Raw genomic sequence first — 20,234 nt, forward strand, 5'->3', positions numbered from 1 at the left:
GCCGTTTTTTAGCAAACCCCCCTTCAATTCCATAACCAACATAAAAGATGCTACACATAGGTACTTTTGATCGCTTGTATAATGGGTATAATGCGACTGTAAATAACAAATTTGGGAATGTAAATGATAAATCAATACTAGTATTGTAAATTTTTGAACAAACGGAGAACAAGGTTGTAGCAAGGATATTATTCCGGGAGAGGATTGTTTGTGTAGTTCTCAGATACACGCACATTTTGAGACTCATTTTCGGCTAGTTTTTATTTTTCGAGAAGACCGTCGATTTCCATAGCGCCACGACGACGGCACAGCACGATGTTGGTTTCAGATGGGCTCTTCTTCAACCAGTTCAAGTGAAGTATTTCAGTGTAGGTACAACCTCAAAACTATTGACACCTATTACGTTACGTAAATTTCAGGAGGGACCCCCATAATGACTTGGTCTCTCTTCCTGGAAACCTTAAAGACCATCCATGGGGTCATTATGCGGACTTTTTTTATAAACTAGTTACGATCCGTCGAAATCTTTATTTTTACTTTTTAACTCTGATTTGTGGTATATGTTTTATGTTCCAGTGGGCGGAGTTTCAGCAAGGGTTACTCTTTTAACCAGAAATGCCATAAACAAAACAGAAACAAACCAGGGATTCCTGTGGTCGTAGTAGAGCATCTACCCAAATACGCTCGACTGGCCGGTTTCTATGTAATTCGAAAAAAATTGGAACGTTTATAAACGACATTTTCTAGAAACGATCCGTCCCATAAAAGTTCAAAAACTGATTGAGAGAATTCGAACAAATTTATTTGAAAACCTTCATTGATATGAAATCTTTGACTTCTTATAGCTTCTCTCTGGAATATTCCCTGAAACCTTGTTGATAATTTTGCTATCGTCTTCTGCCTGATGGCTTATACTTCTTAAAATACTACATTCCAAATATAAAAATATTTTAAACCTTTTTCGAAAGCTATTTCGTATCTTCTAAACAGTTTCTTTTCAAACATATAATAAAGATTGAGTTTGGAGTCTTCCTCTAATTCTAGGGAAGTCTAAGGGAATTTTACTATAGATCTTCTGAGAAGCGAGGTGGGTAATTTCATAACTAACCATTTTGTGCAATATTATATATGTTTTTACACTCACAATTAAATTAATAGAGTTGCATATCTTGTTAACTCATTGAAGTAGATTTTAATCTGAGACAAATTAACTGCATTATAACACTTCCGAGAAAATGTAGTATTAAAAAAAAAGTGGTTTCAAGTTGAATGCTAATTTGTTCTTCTTATATGAACTTCGCTATACAGAAAAGTGCTATAGACTTTTTTTTCATGGTTTCATAAAAGTCTAACACTTACAGTTTCTGTATAGCAAAGTATTTCGCAATCCCAAAATGGAGCGGAAGGGGAAACGTTATCTAGAGCTTTTTGGGAAGTGGCTGATGCAACATTATCAAGATTTACTTATAAATGATTAAAAAAAAACACGCACTTTGCGAAGCAGAAATCATTTCTATATTTAAAAAATCTGGTTTTTTGGGCCAAGTAGAAATATTTTAGATAATCCTTTCCTAAAAACACCGATTTGTTAAGAATATGCCCAACTTTAAACGCGTACAACTTTTTTCACTTACACAATTACTTAGTGGTTTGTCAACATACGATGTGTTTAAAAAAAAAACTCGTGTTAAATGAATTACAATAATTAACCTGTCAATCGATTTAATTCTATTTTTAGTGTAGCTAGTCAGAATTATGATCCGACATTTTTCAAATGTGTTAGAATACCTTAGCCTACAACCCCGTATGCACGTTTCCATTATAAGACCAATACTCTACGTCGTTACATGCACTAGATAAGCAAACTGTTTACGGGTAAATAATTTTATTGAGGTGTCACACAATGATAAAGTATTTTAAAGATAAGTGAAACTTGAGATATAATTAACTATAAAATGGAAATGATCAGGACCAATGGCACCGACAGACTTACGAAGGCTACATACTTCTGGGTATGAAATTCCCAATCGCGACCGAAGATTGTCATTGCATCTTAACCGCGACACCCGACTTTTAAATTGCTATTATCAGTATCATGGGTTAGTTTGTTTTTAATAAATGTGACCGTTTTTTTCAAGTGATCTCTATTTGTGATCTTGTTTTAATTGTAGGATTGGATTTTATTGAGGGACCGGGCGAGGATTTTGAGAGAGCTTTGGAATGTGCTGGTAAGTAACACTGATATCTTAATTGATTAATTCGAAAACTCATCTGGCAGGTTTTGGAAAATTTCATTTTGCTCTTCTTACAATATGCGGCCTAATTTATTTAAATACGGCGATGGGAATTACAATAATCTCGTTCGTTTTGCCATCTGCACAGTGCGATTTTCAAATGACGTCAGAAGACAAGGGTTGGCTTACCGCAGCCCCTATGTTGGGTAAGCTGTATTTACGTTCGAAACAACCGCCGAAAATGCAATTTCAGGAATGGTTTTGGGGTCATATTTTTGGGGATGTTTAGCTGATACGAAAGGAAGAAAGTTTGTTCTAATAGGCGCGTTGCTTATGGACGGAATATGTGGAGTTGCATCGAGCATGTCGCAATTTTATTGGATATTTCTGATGTTTCGCTTCTTTAATGGATTTGCGTAAGTCCTCATATGCACAGACAAAATCTCATAGTCTAATTCCAATATGTTAGGATCACAGGTGCGATGGGAATTTGTTTTCCGTATTTGGGAGAATTTCAACCCAGTAAATATCGAGAAACAATTCTTTGTTGGATGGAACTATTTTGGACCGTAGGCGTTATTGTGTTGCCAGGTATAAAAACATCTTAATCGATATTCCTTATTGTCGGTACAAACACTTTTAAGATAATTAGGTAGTCACAATCTCCGTTTATGCTCATGAACAAATATGTAGAACCTACCTCTATTTGAGGTCTGGGTTATTAACGTTACCGTGATCAATAAATTGATAGGCATAGTCTTCAGGGTCACGTAAATGCATTTGTTTTTTATGCTTGTATTCTTCAAATTTAAAAATGTCAATATCACCAATAATTTAGATGCAACGTATTACAATGTCAGGGCCATTAAAGGCGACGAATGAATTAATTACCTATCCGGAGGTTACATGTAGCGAATGAACGACCTTTAATGTAAATTTGTGCAAATATCTACGAGTAAGTACCTATTTGTAATTTCTAGGAATTGCGTGGATTGTAATACCTATGCAGTTCGAATATGTAACGGACAATTTCAAATTTGCAAGTTGGAATTTGTTTGTGGCAGTTTGCGCATTGCCTAGCTTATTAATCGGTTTTTGGCTATGCTTTTTCCCCGAAAGTCCCAAATTTCTCCTAGAATGTGGGGAAGCAGACGAAGCACTTGAGGTACTACGAGAAATGTTTGCGAGCAATACAGGCGAATCCGTCGTCGATTTTCCGGTTAGTTTTTTGGTATAGCTGCAATGAACCCTATTTCAACTATTTTGTTTCCAGATTCGTAGTTTGCGGGAGAAAACTCGGAATATGAGCGTAATATCACAACAATCTACGCGAAGCATACGTAGTTTGAGGATTCGCAAACCAAAAGAGCTTCGGCTGCTTATTTTGGAAATTTGGGAGCAAACGAAGGCACTGTGTAAACCACCCCATTTAAAATATACTGTGATAACATGCCTCATACAGTTTGGTTTAACAACCAGGTAAGCCTTTCTTTGCTTTTACATAACAAGTACATAAAACGATTTCAGCTATTATACGCTTATGATATGGTTTCCTGAATTATTTTACCGTTTTGAAGAATTTGAATCTCTGTACCCTGGTCAAAGTGCAACCGTCTGTGAGGTATCTTCAGCTCTAGCTACCGGTGTTAATAGTACACTGAGTGAAGAATTCTGCAGTAATGAACCCATAGCGGACTCGGTTTTTTTGCACACTCTAACTATAGGTTTGGCATGCATCCCAACTAGTTTTTGGCTACCATTATGCGTGCATCGATTAGGAGTCAAATTTTTTTTAGGTAAACAAATTAAAACTTTTAACCATTTTTACTAATAAGTCGTACAGTTTTCAGTTTACTAGTCGCTGGTGGAGTTACCGGTGGTCTCTACTTCGTTAACTCGACAGTTACAAATTTAGTACTGTCTTGCATATTTGAAGCTTTCACTAGTTTAGGCATTAGTACCGTATACTGCGTGATGGTTGACTTGTTCCCTACAAACTTGAGGTACCTTCCAAATGCCACGATTTTACAGTACCCATCTGATTCTCTGCAATTTTAGAGTAATGGCGGCTGCTTTATCCCTTACCTTTGGAAGGGGAGGAGCTTTAATAGGCAACTTAATATTTGGATTTCTAATAGATCTGAACTGCATCGTACCGATTGCCTTATTCTCAATAATGCTAATAGGTACAAAACGTTTTGTCTATACAAATTTTACATTTGCTGATTTTAGTGAGTGGGCTACTCTGCTTGCTGCTGCCAAACACAGGAAAAGGGGCACTAGATTAAGTACGACGGCGGGAATAAAAGCTCAAGCTCTAGTTGAAATTATTTTTCTATTGAAATAATTTTATTTATTTATTTATTTTCACAATGAAATTTATAGCGAAGTGCATAGCACAACTTAATTGTATTGATTAAATTATTTATTTATTCTTAATTTAATATGTACATATAGGTATTGCACAATAAACTGTGACACGTTATTAAAAAGCACCGTCGGTAATAATGTAAATTGATATTCTCTCAATGATGCACTTATGATCAAAGATAAGTATGTACTACGTTTAATAGTAATAATAATAATGCCGAATAATCAAACCTTTTGCGTTAGGGCTATAATTCGATTAGAAAAGGACAATATACAATGATAGTCAAAAGAGTAAATATTAAATTTACCGTTCGAAAATTTGAATTAAAAAATTTGGGCTTGATCAATGAATTTTTCTGTTGCCTAGTCTAATAGGGAATTAATTACATTGGTGAATAATTTGATAGGTTGCGTAAGGTCAAGTCATTGAGAAATGCAAATCCATTCATTTTTTACGCATTTGGAGCCTTCAAGGGAAAATGAGTTCAATCAAACTGAAGGACTGAGACTATGAAAGGGTTGCATTTTCATACGGCATCAGCTCCGTTTTATGATCAATTGTGGATGCTGCAGTTATTCTATTTTTACTTAACACAATGTGGGATAATATAACATTCCACGAAGTTCCCGTTTGTAGAAAGCTGTCTTGACGATTGATATTTAGGGCTCCTACTTACGCACTATGTTTTTGAAATACTATGATAGGCCCTCACATTCAGGTTTCGTTAATTTTAAGCAAATGGGGCGACTTTGGTAATTGCTAGTCGAAATTTAACAACGATAAGCTTATTTATCCACTAATCGGTATTAGACGACCTTACTGTCGGCGAATTTCTCGCGGAAACCGTTGGTGTAGCGTCATCTAGCAAAGGTACTCCGAAAATGCAACCTACAGGAGAATAATACGGGGGAAAAATTGCAGGATAATGTTGCGAAGTTGGCGCGAAGTAATGGGGTGGAAACAGTCCTTGTCGTTGCGCCATCTTCAGTCGTGTTGTTAACTGTTTTTTCCATTTTGTTCTTCGATTTTGGAACCATGTCTTTATCTGTACTTCAGTCAAGTTTAGTGCCTTTGAGAGTTCCATGCGTTTGCTTACGCTTAAATATTTATCGATCTTGAATTCACTTTCAAGACGTTCGAGTTGTTTCGCGCTATAGGCTTGGCGTGGTTTTCTGTCCAGTCCGGGTTTTCTTGAACGTCGGTTTGTCGTTTTGGGCGCTGGAAACAGAAAAAAGGATGTTTATATTTCGTAGATTAACCATACATTGCTTTATTCTAGATATTCTTTCTTACAAAAATTAAAATAAGTCACTCAAACACACTGCAAGATTTGTTTATGGAACGTTGCCTCTTTAAACTTTTCCTTCTGTGATAAACGGCTGGTTAAGGGTCTCATTATTGATAATTACCTCCTTTCAAAATTTTTATTTAACAAAAAATCGGTGGTTCAGGGAAGGGTATAGGGATTATCTGTAGTAAGAATTATGAATACCATCATCAGTTGGTATCAGTTGTTTGTGCTGTATGGGCCCTCGCTTCGTCGTGTTGGAGACATTGAGGTCATATTTCGTCATTATCGTTGAGTGATCATATTTAATTACTCAATATCATTATGAAGTTCGTTGACCAAGTTTTCTAGTATTTGTTTCTGATACTATTCAACGGTGTTTAATAAAAAAAATGCGATGGCTAGTACAGATACCACCCGTACACCTGCGTATGTGTGATACGTATACAATGATAATAGTCTTTATTATACACCATGGAATAGATGTACCAAATTTGGTTTAAATCGGTTCAGCTCTTTAGCCAGAAATTATAGTAGACAGACAGACATACCGTCACACCGGAAGACCGACAGCCCGATCATCGAGATTCTGTTTGATTCGCATTTCTGCTGCTTCAAAACGTGTATGTCGGTCAAAAATATAGGTATCATTTTTTACCCCAATGCGGGTGGTAAAAAGTAGTTGTTGAAATCAATGTGGATGTTTTCAACGAAATCCGTTCAATAAATTGGATTGAAATCTGTGTTTTCTTAAATTTTCACACACTTTAGGGCTAGAACTAGTAAATAGACCGTTTGTTTAGAAAAATTGTCTCGGCTGTTATAAATCTTGCCATTCACAGGTAGTGCACCAGTAGCAAAGTTAACATTTGAAGGTTCCACCGAGGTAATTGGCAAATAAGTAACAGACAAATCGACGGAGGTGCTCAAGAAACTGAAGTCCATTGTCAGAGCTCAGTTTACGCATAACACCAAAGTGTTAAAGCACAATCTGAACCAGACCTCCAGAAATAAGATTGGCTGCGATGCTCAATGGAGGATGGTCAAAGAATGCGAGACTTACCAACTGCGACTCAGATATTGGAAGGATGCTTTTGGAAAGAAATGCTTCCGAGGAGGAACTGAATCTAGAGTATGAGAGCCAGAAATCCTAAGTCTTAACACACACTAGAGAGACACCTCGTAACTGAAGCTACACCGTCCGAGGGTGGAGATTACCACGAGAAAAAGTGAGTCAATAAATAAAGTACAGCAGAATGTGAATCAGTGAACTCCTTGTATCCTATTGAATACTTTGAAAGTTAATATTGTTCATGAAATCGTGAAAGCAGTCTCCGTTCGGATAGTGGAAAACCGGAAGTAAATACAGTATATAACTACTGGAGCGCGCAACGAGGAAATGCTGTAAAAATCCCACAAATATAGTTTTTGGTGGAAAGCTGTCATCACTAGAAAAGTACGATATGTTCGCATTAGAACTAATATCCTTTACACGGATAACGCAAGCGCTTAAGGTAAGAGCTTTTGGAAATATCAATTGTGTTGCTGAAGGATTTTGTTTGAATGGACGCCAAGAAAAGGGATGTAGGAAAATCCTCATCGGATATCCAGATTTTGCTCGGAAACGATTATTGGGGTAATGTCCTAACTGAGAAGCTGGTCTAACTGGACTGTGGACTGATGGTGACAGACCCTATCTTTGGATGGACCCTGGGAGACCGATTGCCGAAATTAACCATATCTACGGATAATACAATCGTTTCACTGCTCTCGACCCTGTCTGACATTCTGGCTTATGGAATCTGGAAACTATCAGCATAAAAGACTCAATAGGCAAGAAATCAGAGGCGAAGAACGACATGGATGCTAGAAATTTTTTTAAAGACAGTTCAGAGGGAAGGTATTGGAAGGTAGCACTCATGATTTGGCTAATTGGATTTATTGCCACATGTTGGATAAAATAAGGAGAAATACAACTGAAAATTAACTAATCGTATATCATTAGATGAGAAAAAAATCTCCTTTCGATTGGTGCCATTATAAACCCTCTGAGTTAACATGGGGAGCACCAATCTGTAAAAAACGTTTTTCCCATGGAAATTCCCTATGTTCGGTTTTAGAATATTCACCCGGTATGTAGCTATTTGCATAAGAGTCGGGAGAAATGGGGATGAAATATTAAAGTACTTTAATTTCCGAGTCAAGGGTTGTCATTTTATTGACGAATTTTGTATGAAATTTTTCATTCAATTTTCATATAGAACTTTAGATTAATACCAATTACCAATGTGCCAGTGATGACCTAAGCGATTAGACATTAACAATGTGAAAAGCGAGGCTGCATGAAAATGGAGTCTGGTAAAGTGCTAGGTGACAGGAAAAGTAGTCAGGAAAAGTGTTACTTACTGCCGCTGTCATGGAAACTAAAATTTTCTGACGGAAATGAGGGATGAGGGGTTTCATGGTCATTTCGGGAAAAGAGCACTTTTTACGAATCTAACGGTATGCTACTTGATACAATTATTTATTTCAGTATATGTACGCACATTTCCTAACATATTTTTTTCCAGTTTTTGAGTTATTTAAGCAGTAATAATACAAAAAAGTGGTAAAGATTGTAATCAAGTGAAAAGATCGCTAAACTTTAGTTTTAAAGGGTGCATGGTTCACTTTACATACTATCGTTGGGATAAATCTATCGTTTCTGCACATAATATGCTTAAAAGCAACTATAAGTGGATAACATTTCTTCAAGTTAAATAAGTGGACAGTGAAAGCGAATTAGATTGTTATGAAAGTTTACATATTCGCAAATACAAAGACTTGGTAATGAATAATGATGAGGGAGGCGAAATAGGGCTGAAATGAAAACACGTAAAATGATTTTTGCCCTAAGGCGAGTAACTTCAGCGCATTTCCCATGCAATAATTAGTACTTCCCAAAAGACCATAGCTACGTTCGCTGTTTTTCTTTACTAGAGGCATCTATGGTTAATATTTCAAAGAAATATCTTCATAAATAAGGAAGTTGGCACTGCGCAGAATGCGTAAAGACTGCGCATGCGCAATATTTCGATAAATAAGACAATTGATATTTCGCATCGGATGCGCATATTAATCTGATGTTTACAATATGCGATACGTTTGCTTTTACTAAAAGCTTCTTTGGTTAATACTTCAAAGAAATATTTCCATAAATAAGAGAGTTGCTATAGCGTAGTCTGCGCATGCGCAAATTAATCGTCAAGAGTTTTCTTGGTTGAGGTGCCAGAGCTATAAGCTACCGAATGCAAAAAGAACGAACTAAATATCTTGAAAACTGTTGGAGTGTTTAAAGCCTCGGACGGATGGACGGGCAGACGGACGGACGGACAGAGAAAGTGGCCGCATAGCGCACCCAACTTAGTTGGAAAATGCGCTAAAAATATAGACCCGTCCCACGGTTACCCTGCATTAGTAGTTGTCGAAACACAGTACCCAGCTAAAGAATAATTTCTATGCAGAGTTTAAAAGCTCAATTACGCGGCCTATACAGGTACCGCGCCTTGTAAAAGCATCTAAATCTGTAGATGCAAGCGATTATAACCCCAAAATGCAATGCGACTGTCATAAAAAATTCTAAGCAGTAGGTATAAGCTCCCTGCTCCAAAGATGTTTGTACTGCAGTTAACACTGCAGTGTTACATGCCATAAGTGTTTACAATGAAACCATGTATTTTACTATTTCTTCATAAACAAATTACATTGTGTTAATTGACATTGTTAATTTAATATAACTATAAAAAGTGTATTTTGTTATTCAATATTTCATAAGTATTTGTAGTTTAAAGTAAAGCCAATTATGAGTTGTCAATCACATGTTAAGAATATTAATACGGTTAGTATTAGCTTATTAGCAGCATACCTCTAATGAAAATGGTCGTTATGTATTTGTTGATTTTCATATTAGATACTCGAAGTAATGTTTGAAGTGCTTTATAGCACAGCCAATAAGATCATTGTAATTCTCACAGATTGACGTACTGAGCGTAGTGTAATGAATGAAATTAACAACATAAAAAGAACACATACTTGTATTTTTAAACGTTTTCTGGTTCTTTTTATCTCTGTGTTTACAGGCACCGTATATGTCTTCCTATTAGCCCACTAGTTAAACATCAAACTACAATATTCAAATGATGTTTGTAAAAGCAGTTTAATGTCTTGTCTAAAAAGCGGTTAACATATTTTCAATTTTCACACCTGTACTATTTCGAAGAAGTTAATTATGAAGAGTACACCATCGTAGATTTATGAGTTTACATACAAATTAATACGCACGTTCAACTTCGTTTTTGAAACCTTTTGTCCTCGTACCTGATATTTACTTCTTTCAAGATGCGTGAGATTTTTTACACTAATTGGTATCCCCACAACATTTTGATTCAGTCGGATATTACTTTGTGTGTATGCAATTTGCGTTTTTAAGATTTTTAATGGTTCAAATTTAGTCATAGCAAAATTGCTATTTGCTCATAAAATAACATATTTAAAAGAAAAGTACTGAATGCTTTTATTTCGAACTAAGACAGATGGAAACACTCGACTCCCGTGACCGCTGAAGTCAAAAATTGAATCAAAATTACCAAAAAACTTTCTCAATACGTTTGTTTTTTGAAATCTAAATGTTTTTTTTTTATAATTATCTAATTCATTGTTATTATTTACTTGCGTAAACATGGATATTCAACTTCTATGCATAATTTCGATTGAAAATCGTAATTTTTTAAAAGAAAAAAATCACAAAATGAAAATATATTTATTACTATATTATAGGGATCTACAAACTCAAGAGAAACAGTTGTAATGAAACGAGATCTAATATTAAGTTTAATTCTTGTAAAAAATGACTTAGGTACCTACCCTTCAATACGCGTGGAATATAAACTTGGATCCATTTTGGGGATTAACTAAACACCCCACCGGTTGAAATATGTTTAAAATTAACGTTTGGGGGTGTACTTATGTGATAAAATTACTGGTCATCTATTTTTTTGAAGAAAATTTAACTGAAGATATCTACTTAAACATGCTACAAAATACCATCGAGTCTGTGATAAAAAAACAAATCAAATTAACGGAAACATGAAAATTCTCCTCATTAGTAGCTTTATCGCTTTTCGTGAATTTTTGATGAGCCATGTCCGGTACCTACTGTGGATCGGACGAAGAATACAGATGAATACAGATTGACAGTTATTTTTTTGGGGTCAGGGGGTGCTGTTCACATTTCAGGGAGCGTTTCCAAATATTAAAGAAGAATTCGAAAACCGTTTGTGGGATTGTTTAGCGCAATATTGTAGGCATGATATTAAATTAATGTTAGTTACTTATGGTCTTACTACGCGTATGGGATCATTGAATTTAGTTTTTTTTTGAAAATAAGTTATAAAGAACATTTTTCAAGAGCTTTCCAATGACGTACGTATCACAATTCAAAATTTCAAAACTGCTGTAGGTATATGTTTCAAATTAAATTCATATTTTCCGGAGAAACCATATTAAATTACTGGAAAAAAGTGAGATTAAAAGCTACCTTTTTACCTCGCTTTTTACACATAAGTGTGCAAAAATGCGCTAAAAAACTGACGCTTGCCCTTGATTATTTAAATGGGCCGATTAATATACAACCACCTAAATCGTGTAAGAAGTCAACTTTTGTTATTAAGCGAACGTAAAAATCTTTCCTATGTCAACGACCCCCCCCTTTGCGCACTCTAATAAAAAATTTCAAATGGAAGTGATAGTCGAGTGAGTATTTTATTAAAAAGATTTTATTTGCTACTCAGTTGTAAACAGAGTTGTAAACGTTGATTAACAAGACAAAACGCAAACGGGTAAACGTCATCTTTAAACGCTACTGACTTGTAAAACTGACAGCTGACCTGTACAAATTTTACAAGTTAGTAATCTAGTAATTTCATTGGCCAGAATGAATGCGAAGTCTCTGTTACATGGATAACATGATATTTTACACATTTCTTCAAGATCAATTTAAGAACTAATTATTTACGTTTACTATTGTTTACAAATGAGTAACAAATACAATATTGTACATTATACGCCAGGTAATAGTTTTTACTGGCTCTAGGAGATGACAGGCTCGCCTGATGCCTCGCCAGTCAACTTCTCCTATCGCCAGTAAAAACTCACTTACCTGGCTAATAATGTAAAATACTATTGTGTGGAAACCCCTCATGTGTTTCCTAAGATGCTGTTTTGGAAAAGTAAAACTGGCAATTTTTACACGCTACGAGCAGTTTGTGTTAAATTTGGCATATTTATGTCTCCAGGTGTGCCAAGTAGTTTACTTCTCTATTCTGGATTGCTATCCTGCCCGTAATTATTTTTTTGTTTATGACACCATTTCTATGGAAACAAAGTTAAATGGATAGTTTTGGTAACCTAAAACTAAAAATTTGCGCGTCTTCATTCTGGAGATGGAGTTATTTTTATTATGAGGGTCTGGTGAGCGGTTAGCACTGGTTGCATCTTTCATAGTATTCTAATGAAAGGTTTAACAAAAGAAATTATTTTCTACCCTGTGACTCTGGAAGAGCACAGAGAACAAAGGGAAAACGAAACGTCTGGATGAGACATGTCTGTTGCTTGGTTCAAAATTTTCGACTATTTCGGCAACGAAGTGTTGGAGCAGGGTACTCAGAAGAGACGGTTAGAATATCTGGACGAGGCATGTCCATGTGACTGTCTGGCACAAGGGACTCTACTATATCTAATATTTTGGGCTCGATAACTTCGAAGTTGGGCCCTGTAATGAAAAGGCAACATTTGCTCGGATAAATCAGAAAAATCGCGGAACCTTTGAAACGTGTTTTTTTATCACCAAAAACAATAGGGTTCCAGACTAGCCATAAAATTTCAACTTGATAGCGTCAAAATTGTGAACTGTATTGTGATGGCAAGAAAGCCTTTTTTACCTTTTTTAAAAACATCATGTGAAACTCCTATGGTGAAAAACAGTTTTTTTATTTTTTTGTTCAATAAAGGGAGCTTAAACAAGTAATCCACGGAATAGAGTGCGGGAGAAGGGGGGGGAGGGTTACTTTACAAGGGGCTAGGTAGTTCTAAATTTTTGATCTGTTGTCGGGGATGGTTACTAAATGTTTAAAATTCAAATTGCACAATTACTCCCCTTTGCGCCCACAGCAATACAGAAAAAACCGAAAAAAATCGGCACTTTCGCGTATATTTTGGTTTCAGTTTATTTTTGGCACAAGAGTTCTACTCACTGTTGTAGAGAATTAAATTTCCTATAATTTTGTGTGTAGGACTGATAAGTAGACTTTTGAAAAAAAATTTCAAAATTGCATTTTCCGGAAATTTGTCATAACGGTTAATAGTTTTGGCTATTGTGCACATTTTGTTTAAAAAACTCACTAATTTCAGGTAAATGATCAGTACCTGACCGAAACACTGTAATAGTGTTTGTGGACTTTAATAATGACATCACAAGCAGAAATGTTAGATTATAATATATGCTTCAACTGCAATAAGGATCTGGAAGGAGCACCGACACGAACAGTGAATCGTAAAGAAACTCAGACTTAACCTGGATGATAATCTATCCTGGCATCCGCACGTAGAACACATACGCGCAAAATTGAACCAGGCATACTACCTAATAAGAAGAATAAAACATCAATTCGACTTAAACCACATAATTGAGGTGTATTACGCTGTAGTGTACTCGCACTTAAGCTTTCATATAATGTGTTGGGGTGCTAGCACGGGATTCAATAAACTCTTTGTGTTACAAAAGCGTATAATAAGACTGATGTTTAACTTAAATTACGCACAAACTTGTACATACACTTTTAAAAAATTTAATATATTGACTCTACCATGTATATATATACTAAAATTGGTGTACTACATGCACACACATGTACATAGCTTTAATAGGATAGGAAGCAGACACTCATATAACACAGGAACAAGAGACAAATCTATAATCCAAAAACACATTCATTCTACAAAAAATTTCCCTTTTACAACGCGACAAAACTCTACAATATTCTACCCGAATCTATCACCTAAAGTCACTAGATATAGAAAGTACCGCAATCATCCGCCATTTTTGGGCAAATTTGTTGCCAACTTAAAAAAATTGACAAATAAAATCTGAATAGCTGTAATTTTTTCTAACCTAACGTCATAGTACCGTCATGTTCTATAAAAATATATACAGATATCTCCAAACATGTGGAACAATCCCTAACATTAAAGTTACTAGAATCCGGTAACTTCCGCCATTTTTGGGCAAAAATCATGCGTTCTCTCTCTAATACACGAGCCCAAATGGATTGCGGTATTTTCTATATTTAGTGACTTTACTATCACCAACTGCGATATAAAAGAACTCAAGGTAAAAATTAAGGATATACTGCTCCAACATGCGTTTTACTCTGTACAGAGGAAAGAGGAAATAACAGTTCATAGCACATGCCTTATAGTATATTATGTACTGAGGGACTAAAGTGTGTGTTTTAATCCCGAGGGTGCAGATTGTTGCCCGAAACGTAGATGAGGGCAACAAGCACCCGAGGGATTAGGACGCTATTACGCTATTTTTTGTACTCCGGTAATCAGCTACGGCAATTTCAATGTTAAAGTGCAAATTTGAAAGAAAAAATTTGATTGATTGTAGGATCAATATACCTGGTAATGTCAAATTGTGACCGTATAACGATACATGTCAGTTTGATCTAAAGATTCTAGTTTAAAACTAAGGCGTACAAATGAGCGTTTAAAACTCGGAAGAACAAGCTATAAGGAAACCTACTGCCTTCCAAATTCAAAAAGATATCTGGAAAACGGTATAATAAGTGTAAAATATGGTGCAAGAATAAATATGTACAATACAGGTAACCATTAATCATTAAATTGTGTTTGACAATTCAGTGTGTACTGTCACTTTTAGTCCCGCGTCGCGTTTTTCTTCCTTCGGGAGAAAAAATTGCACTTTAGTCCCTTAAATGAATGACAAAACACGTTGATTTAGTCCACGGAGTACAAAATAGTACATTATACATTAAGGGAGAGAAATGGTTGATTTTTCCCGCGGTGTTATTGTTGCCCGAGGGCGAAGCCCGAGGGCCACAAGGCACCAAGGGAAAAACGCCATTTCTCTCCAGCGGTGTATATACTATTTTTTTCACTCGCGAGGATGTTTACTTATACTTTAAATATAGTCAAAGATTTTTCATTAGAACCCCTTTAATCGTGTTAGTGGAGTATTGAAACTGTATCATGGCAACAAGCAGGTATTAGGGCACAATAATAATCACGTTAGCAACCTCCATGCCTTTGTCTAGACTTCCATGCCAACCAATAAACAAATATCGTGTTTTTGTGAAAACGTGCGTGGGTCTAAATTATGGAATCTGCTAGTTTTTCCGAAGAACCTTTTGAGATTACTGAAGCTGCTAACGCTACTGTTACCAATTTACTGCCCGCGAGGTCCAAAAAATTGTATGAAGCAGCATACCACAGTTTTAAAGATTGGTGCCTACAAAAAAGTGTGAAGACTTTTTCCGAAAATGTCATGTTGGTTTATTTTAGCGAAAAGGCTAAAAATTATAAGTGTTCCACGGTGTGGGCGCAATATTCTATGATGAGGTCTTGCATGCTCATATATGACAACATCGATATCAGTAAATTCCGCAAACTGGTATCATTTCTAAAAAGAAATTCAGATGGGTATGCTCCCAAAAAATCAAAGATATTAAACAGAGAAGAGGTGAAAACATTTTTGTCTGAAGCTGACGATGATGCCCATCTAATGCGAAAGGTAAAATAGATTAGGCTTTAAAAAACATACTCGTACTAACAATGTTGCATTAGGTTGTGTTAATCTTCGGAATAAGTGTTGCATGTCGCACTGACGAATTAGTTAATCTAACCACGCATAACGTTAACGATATGGGATCTTCCTTCATAATTACGTTACCATTTACCAAAAACAAGACATCTAGAACCTTCGTAATAACAGGAAACATAGATGGTACAGATTTTCTTCATTTAATTCGCAAGTACGCAGCACTAAGACCTGAAACAATACAACATCAACGATTTTTCATTTTTTACAAGAATGGAAAATGTACGACTCAGCCTGTTGGCAAGAATACGCTTGGCAAAGTACCATCAACGATTGCAAGTTTCTTAAAGTTACCAAACCCCCAACTATATACGGGACACTGTCTGCGCCGATCGTCCACTACCCTATTAGCGGACGCGGGTGCTGATATTACCACTATAAAGCGGCACGGTGGGTGGAAATTACAACTGTTGCGGAAAGTTATATTGAAAACTCTATCGCCAATAAAATTAATATTGCTAATCGGATTAATCAAGGGGATAGTTGTAGTTCTAATATCTGCAATGTCATACCAGAAACCAGTTCTTCTGATTCAAATATGTTGATCAATACCACCAATTAATTTCTCAAAATGCGAGAATATCACGTTTAATTTAAATATAAACAATGTACCTTTTTGAGTTGTGTTAATAAATGATTATATAAGCATCAGGGAGTTTTCATTATTATTATTTCCCTAGGGAATAATTTGCCATTTCAGTCCCTATTTTGTGGTCATAGAAACGGGCTTTCACTCTCGCGAGTGAAAAAAATATATTACAGTGAGGCTATAATAGCGGCTCATGTCCGCCGTGGAAGTAGTGGGATATATGATTCGGTTCGCCAGCCATCAACGAGTTCTAGAAGGCATGTGCTCAGGTCCGTTGTGAAAAAATCTTTTCGCTTCAAGGGCCATTGTTGTCTTTGGGGGGGGGGGGGGAAGAAGGCTCCTCTCGCAACGAAGCCTATTGTCCGTATGGTCCAGATGCACTCGGTAAGGGATACGTTTTTGAATGATGCCCAGAAACGTGGAGATGAACATTTTGGAACGTCGGTCCTGACTTTGACCTCGTTGCAGCAATACCATCATTTTTATTAGTTCTCTAAGTTGCCAGAGTATAAGAAAGGCTATTCGCTGTATTCCACAGTGGAGACGGCGAAGATACCTTTTATTCCTTCAGAATACTGAAGAATGTCGAATCTCAATTTATGAATTGAAAAGTCGCAGCAAGGGTCAATATCAGATTGATTCAAGAACAATTAAATGCCGCCTACTGGTGAAGTTCGGGGAAGATATCCTTATTGTCAACATTTCCAAAGAAATGACGATTTGTTTCAAAAATACAGGATACAAAATAGTCACTGACAACTGGTAGGTATAGTATAATGACATCCCCTGATCGCGAAAGAGTAGTGAAAGCACCTGCAGACATAATTTTAGAAGACCTTTGATCTGAGGTATACAATGTCACTCTCACTGGATACCCGCCCACTGACAAATTTTTCAATGATCTATGTTCAAGCTTTATTCTCTCTTAACTCTTAATAACCGTTACAATGAAGAACATTTTCGGAAAATACGATTTTTTAAAAATTTGGTTAAGAAGTGCATACCCATAATTAGTCATTTTTAAGGGTGGATCATACGAGAACATTATGATTTCAAATTATATATGATGATCTACACATTCAGGAAAAAATGTTTATAATGTAGCTTGAAGGGCTTGATGATGCAAGTGATCTCAAGCAATCACTCAAATGTTGGAATGCAGTATTATGGTGGAGAAGTAATTTCAATTCCGGTTCATTTGTGCAAAATAAATTTGTACGTACATGTGTTTGAAGTCGCCGTTATTTATTAGATGCATACAGTGCAGTTATTACGAAGGCGTCTAAGGGACACAGTATTTTTTTTTGTTTCCTATACATTCCAACGCAAAATTTTGTGTTATAACACAAAATTTTGCTTTATAACACGAAATTTTGCGTTATATCGCAAAATGTTGTATTATAATGCAAGATTTTGCATTAAAGTACAAAATCTTGCGTTATAACACAAAAATTTGCTCTATAACACAAAATTTTGCGTTATAACACAAAATGTTGTACTATAATGCAAACATATGCGAATAACGGCATTCCAGGGACAGACTGCAGGGAACGGTCACCCGTTTTGTTTGGGATATAAAATTATAAATGAAAAAAATTGTGTTGTAATGGAATGACGTTATTCGCAAATGTTTGCATTATAGTACAACATTTTGTGTTATAACGCAAAATTTTGTGTTATATGGCAAAATTTTGTGTTATAACGCAAAATTTTGTACTTTAATGCAAAATTTTGCATTATAATACAACATTTTGCGATGTAACGCAAAATTTTGTGTTATAAAGCAAAATTTTGTGTTATAGAGCAAAATTTTGTGTTATAACACAAAATCTTGCGTTGGAATGTATAGGAAACAAAAAAAAAATACTGTGTCCCTTAGACGCCTTCGTAAGTTATAACTAATTGTTTTATTTTTGTAAGTTAACGATTTTACATTCAAGGAAACCTTTGGGGTAATATCTAAAAATAAGCTGAACATGAACTGGTTACCGCCTCGCTCACGATAGGAGTCAAAACAAAAATTAGAAATATTCTGGAATGAAAGCGATGAAAAACGGTAGTTCGGTCAGCAGCAACACGGCGTTCCAACGAAAATGAGTCCCATCTAACAATTCATAGAAATTCAAAAATCAATCGAATGATGGTGGTGAATTTTTGTGTAAAAATAATTCTTGCAACTTTAACCATGTTCTGGGGGTTGCAACCACCTTCAGATTTTTAATTAGGCGACGGCTCAAATGACACAGTTTGAATTAAATTAGTTTGGTGGTGAATGGCCAGAATTGTAACTTTAACAGTGCGAGTTTGTTCTGTTTTAACACTGTGTTGAGCTTTAATATGTCTATAAAGATAGTGAAGATTTTATCCGCTACCGAGTGCCTTTGATTTATTAAAGTGGTTGCGTTGCTGCAGATATCTCAGCTTATGTATTCTGCTTAGATTTGATTTGAAATTCTTCTTCAGAAATAAGTCAGATGACGTTTATATTTTGTAACAAGACAAATACAAAAACGCCCATTACCTGTATTCTCTGTCTATTTGGAACAGTTTTGAAGGCATCTTTTATAAAACTTAAAAAATGTCAGTTAAACCACTCATATTTCAGTATATAGTTAGTAGGTGCTCCGTTTTGTGAAGTAAATATTTCTGAAATTCTAAAACTCATTGGATGCTTTTGGGGTTGAAGTAACATAATATCCAGACATGCACGGTCCGTATAATCTTCCATAATTAAATTAGTAAGACTTTTTGAATATCATTAAACTAATTATTAAATTAGGTACCTTGCAAGCCAAAAATTTGTGTAACAGCCTTTTGTTCCGGACTACCCCCAATCCATCCACCGTACAGCAAAGCTGATGGATTACTTCCAAAGTGCGGATGAAATGACAACGGATATGTCGGAAGATCAGAAGCGCTTTCAATTCCGGGTGACAGTTTAGATCCCGCAAAGGAATCTGTTATTCTTGTCTCCAGCGATAGGTGATCGGGACGAGGCAATTGTGGTAGTTCTAAGATGGGCCGATAACACGGATCTGAAAGTTTTATAATTCCAAAATTTATAGATGTTGTTGCATGATGACAAACATTTTAAATACCTTGCAGCGTAGCCGTAAATGAAGGTTTAATTTCTTCAGAACTATGTTTGCTATTAATCAGTCCAAGATCACAGGCATTATCACATTCGCCACCGCTTAACTTATGAGTCTCTCCGCTTGTGTTTAACCCTAATATACTATCAATAGAAAATTTGTTATGGTTCACCCTGTTGTTTCCACTGAATTCTCTTTGCTCCAATAAATCGGGGGTGTCACTTAAAATGTCTACGCTTTCATTATCATCTAATTCGCGATCAGAGTCTTGATCTGTTTCGGATTCGGTTTGAACGAATTCATGTAAATCGCGCTTCACTAAAAGCTCCATAATGGTTACGACACACTAATCACCTACGCAAATCTGTGTTGTTGAATATTAGGAGTACTAAGTCAAACTGATCGTCTTTTAGCTACTGACGCGTGTTGTTTTGGTCCATTAGATCCTTTGCTGAATCAACTAACACCTCGTACCTGTTCCTCCCTGCGAGGAACTCCCACCCTAGGGCTGCTCATCTCGACAGCCACCGCTACAGATTGGTGTTTCGCGTGTTTTCAACTTCCCTAAAATCTATCTTCACACCTTTATGCTTGATTTTACACGCGGTTCTAAACCTTTTAACCAGTAATGTTAAATACAATTGAATTTTTCGTTAAAGTTCTTACGTACTCGACATTCACATCTACTATCTTAAATCGGTAGGGTACGTTGATAACGGACCC

At 35.9% G+C, this 20,234-nt stretch overlaps 3 protein-coding genes across 6 annotated transcripts in view; 2 read left to right on the forward strand and 1 right to left on the reverse strand.

The window, feature by feature from the left end:
- The window catches only part of LOC116166891 (synaptic vesicle glycoprotein 2B-like), a 35,530-nt gene extending 30,803 nt beyond the window's left edge, over window positions 1-4,727 (forward strand). For 2 of the 4 annotated variants that reach the window (XM_031482084.1, XM_031482087.1), the window contains exons 2-11: window positions 2,172-2,228; window positions 2,279-2,440; window positions 2,488-2,650; window positions 2,704-2,825; window positions 3,215-3,453; window positions 3,508-3,713; window positions 3,762-4,030; window positions 4,078-4,237; window positions 4,293-4,420; window positions 4,467-4,727. In XM_031482084.1, coding sequence (XP_031337944.1) covers window positions 2,172-2,228; window positions 2,279-2,440; window positions 2,488-2,650; window positions 2,704-2,825; window positions 3,215-3,453; window positions 3,508-3,713; window positions 3,762-4,030; window positions 4,078-4,237; window positions 4,293-4,420; window positions 4,467-4,522 — 1,562 coding nt within the window. In that variant the 3' untranslated portion in view covers window positions 4,523-4,727. Of the gene's footprint in view, window positions 1-1,746; window positions 2,100-2,171; window positions 2,229-2,278; window positions 2,441-2,487; window positions 2,651-2,703; window positions 2,826-3,214; window positions 3,454-3,507; window positions 3,714-3,761; window positions 4,031-4,077; window positions 4,238-4,292; window positions 4,421-4,466 lie in introns of those variants that run through there. The other 2 variants (XM_031482086.1, XM_031482085.1) reach the window with 2 other exon arrangements.
- Window positions 4,728-4,777: 50 nt separating this feature from the next.
- LOC116166893 (homeobox protein HMX2) lies at window positions 4,778-19,957 on the reverse strand. The gene is made up of 3 exons (XM_031482088.1): window positions 19,518-19,957; window positions 19,203-19,454; window positions 4,778-5,823 (listed from the first exon to the last, which is right to left on the reverse strand). Exons 1-3 carry the CDS (start codon window positions 19,840-19,842, stop codon window positions 5,402-5,404), a joined length of 999 nt encoding a protein of 332 aa, XP_031337948.1. The 5' UTR covers window positions 19,843-19,957; the 3' UTR covers window positions 4,778-5,401.
- On the forward strand, window positions 14,973-16,380 carry LOC116166894. Its single transcript, XM_031482089.1, has 2 exons — window positions 14,973-15,743; window positions 15,797-16,380. Exons 1-2 carry the CDS (start codon window positions 15,330-15,332, stop codon window positions 16,373-16,375), a joined length of 993 nt encoding a protein of 330 aa, XP_031337949.1. The 5' UTR covers window positions 14,973-15,329; the 3' UTR covers window positions 16,376-16,380.
- Window positions 19,958-20,234: the final 277 nt, after the last annotated feature.

The sequence above is a fragment of the Photinus pyralis genome, unplaced genomic scaffold (assembly GCF_008802855.1).
Source record: "Photinus pyralis isolate 1611_PpyrPB1 unplaced genomic scaffold, Ppyr1.3 Ppyr1.4_LG3b, whole genome shotgun sequence".
NCBI lineage: Eukaryota > Metazoa > Arthropoda > Insecta > Coleoptera > Lampyridae > Photinus > Photinus pyralis.

What these genes read in the sequence shown, in the direction of transcription:
- LOC116166893 (XM_031482088.1), bottom strand. Translation starts at nt 19,842, where the DNA reads ATGGAGCTTTTAGTGAAGCGCGATTTACATGAATTCGTTCAAACCGAA. An exon ending in ATTTACGGCTACGCTGCAAG is followed by an intron (nt 19,455 to 19,517) that starts GTATTTAAAATG and finishes TAAAACTTTCAG; the next exon opens with ATCCGTGTTATCGGCCCATC. An exon ending in ACAAATTTTTGGCTTGCAAG is followed by an intron (nt 5,824 to 19,202) that starts GTACCTAATTTA and finishes TTCTGTTTCCAG; the next exon opens with CGCCCAAAACGACAAACCGA.
- LOC116166894 (XM_031482089.1), top strand. Translation starts at nt 15,330, where the DNA reads ATGGAATCTGCTAGTTTTTCCGAAGAACCTTTTGAGATTACTGAAGCT. An exon ending in ATGCCCATCTAATGCGAAAG is followed by an intron (nt 15,744 to 15,796) that starts GTAAAATAGATT and finishes ATGTTGCATTAG; the next exon opens with GTTGTGTTAATCTTCGGAAT.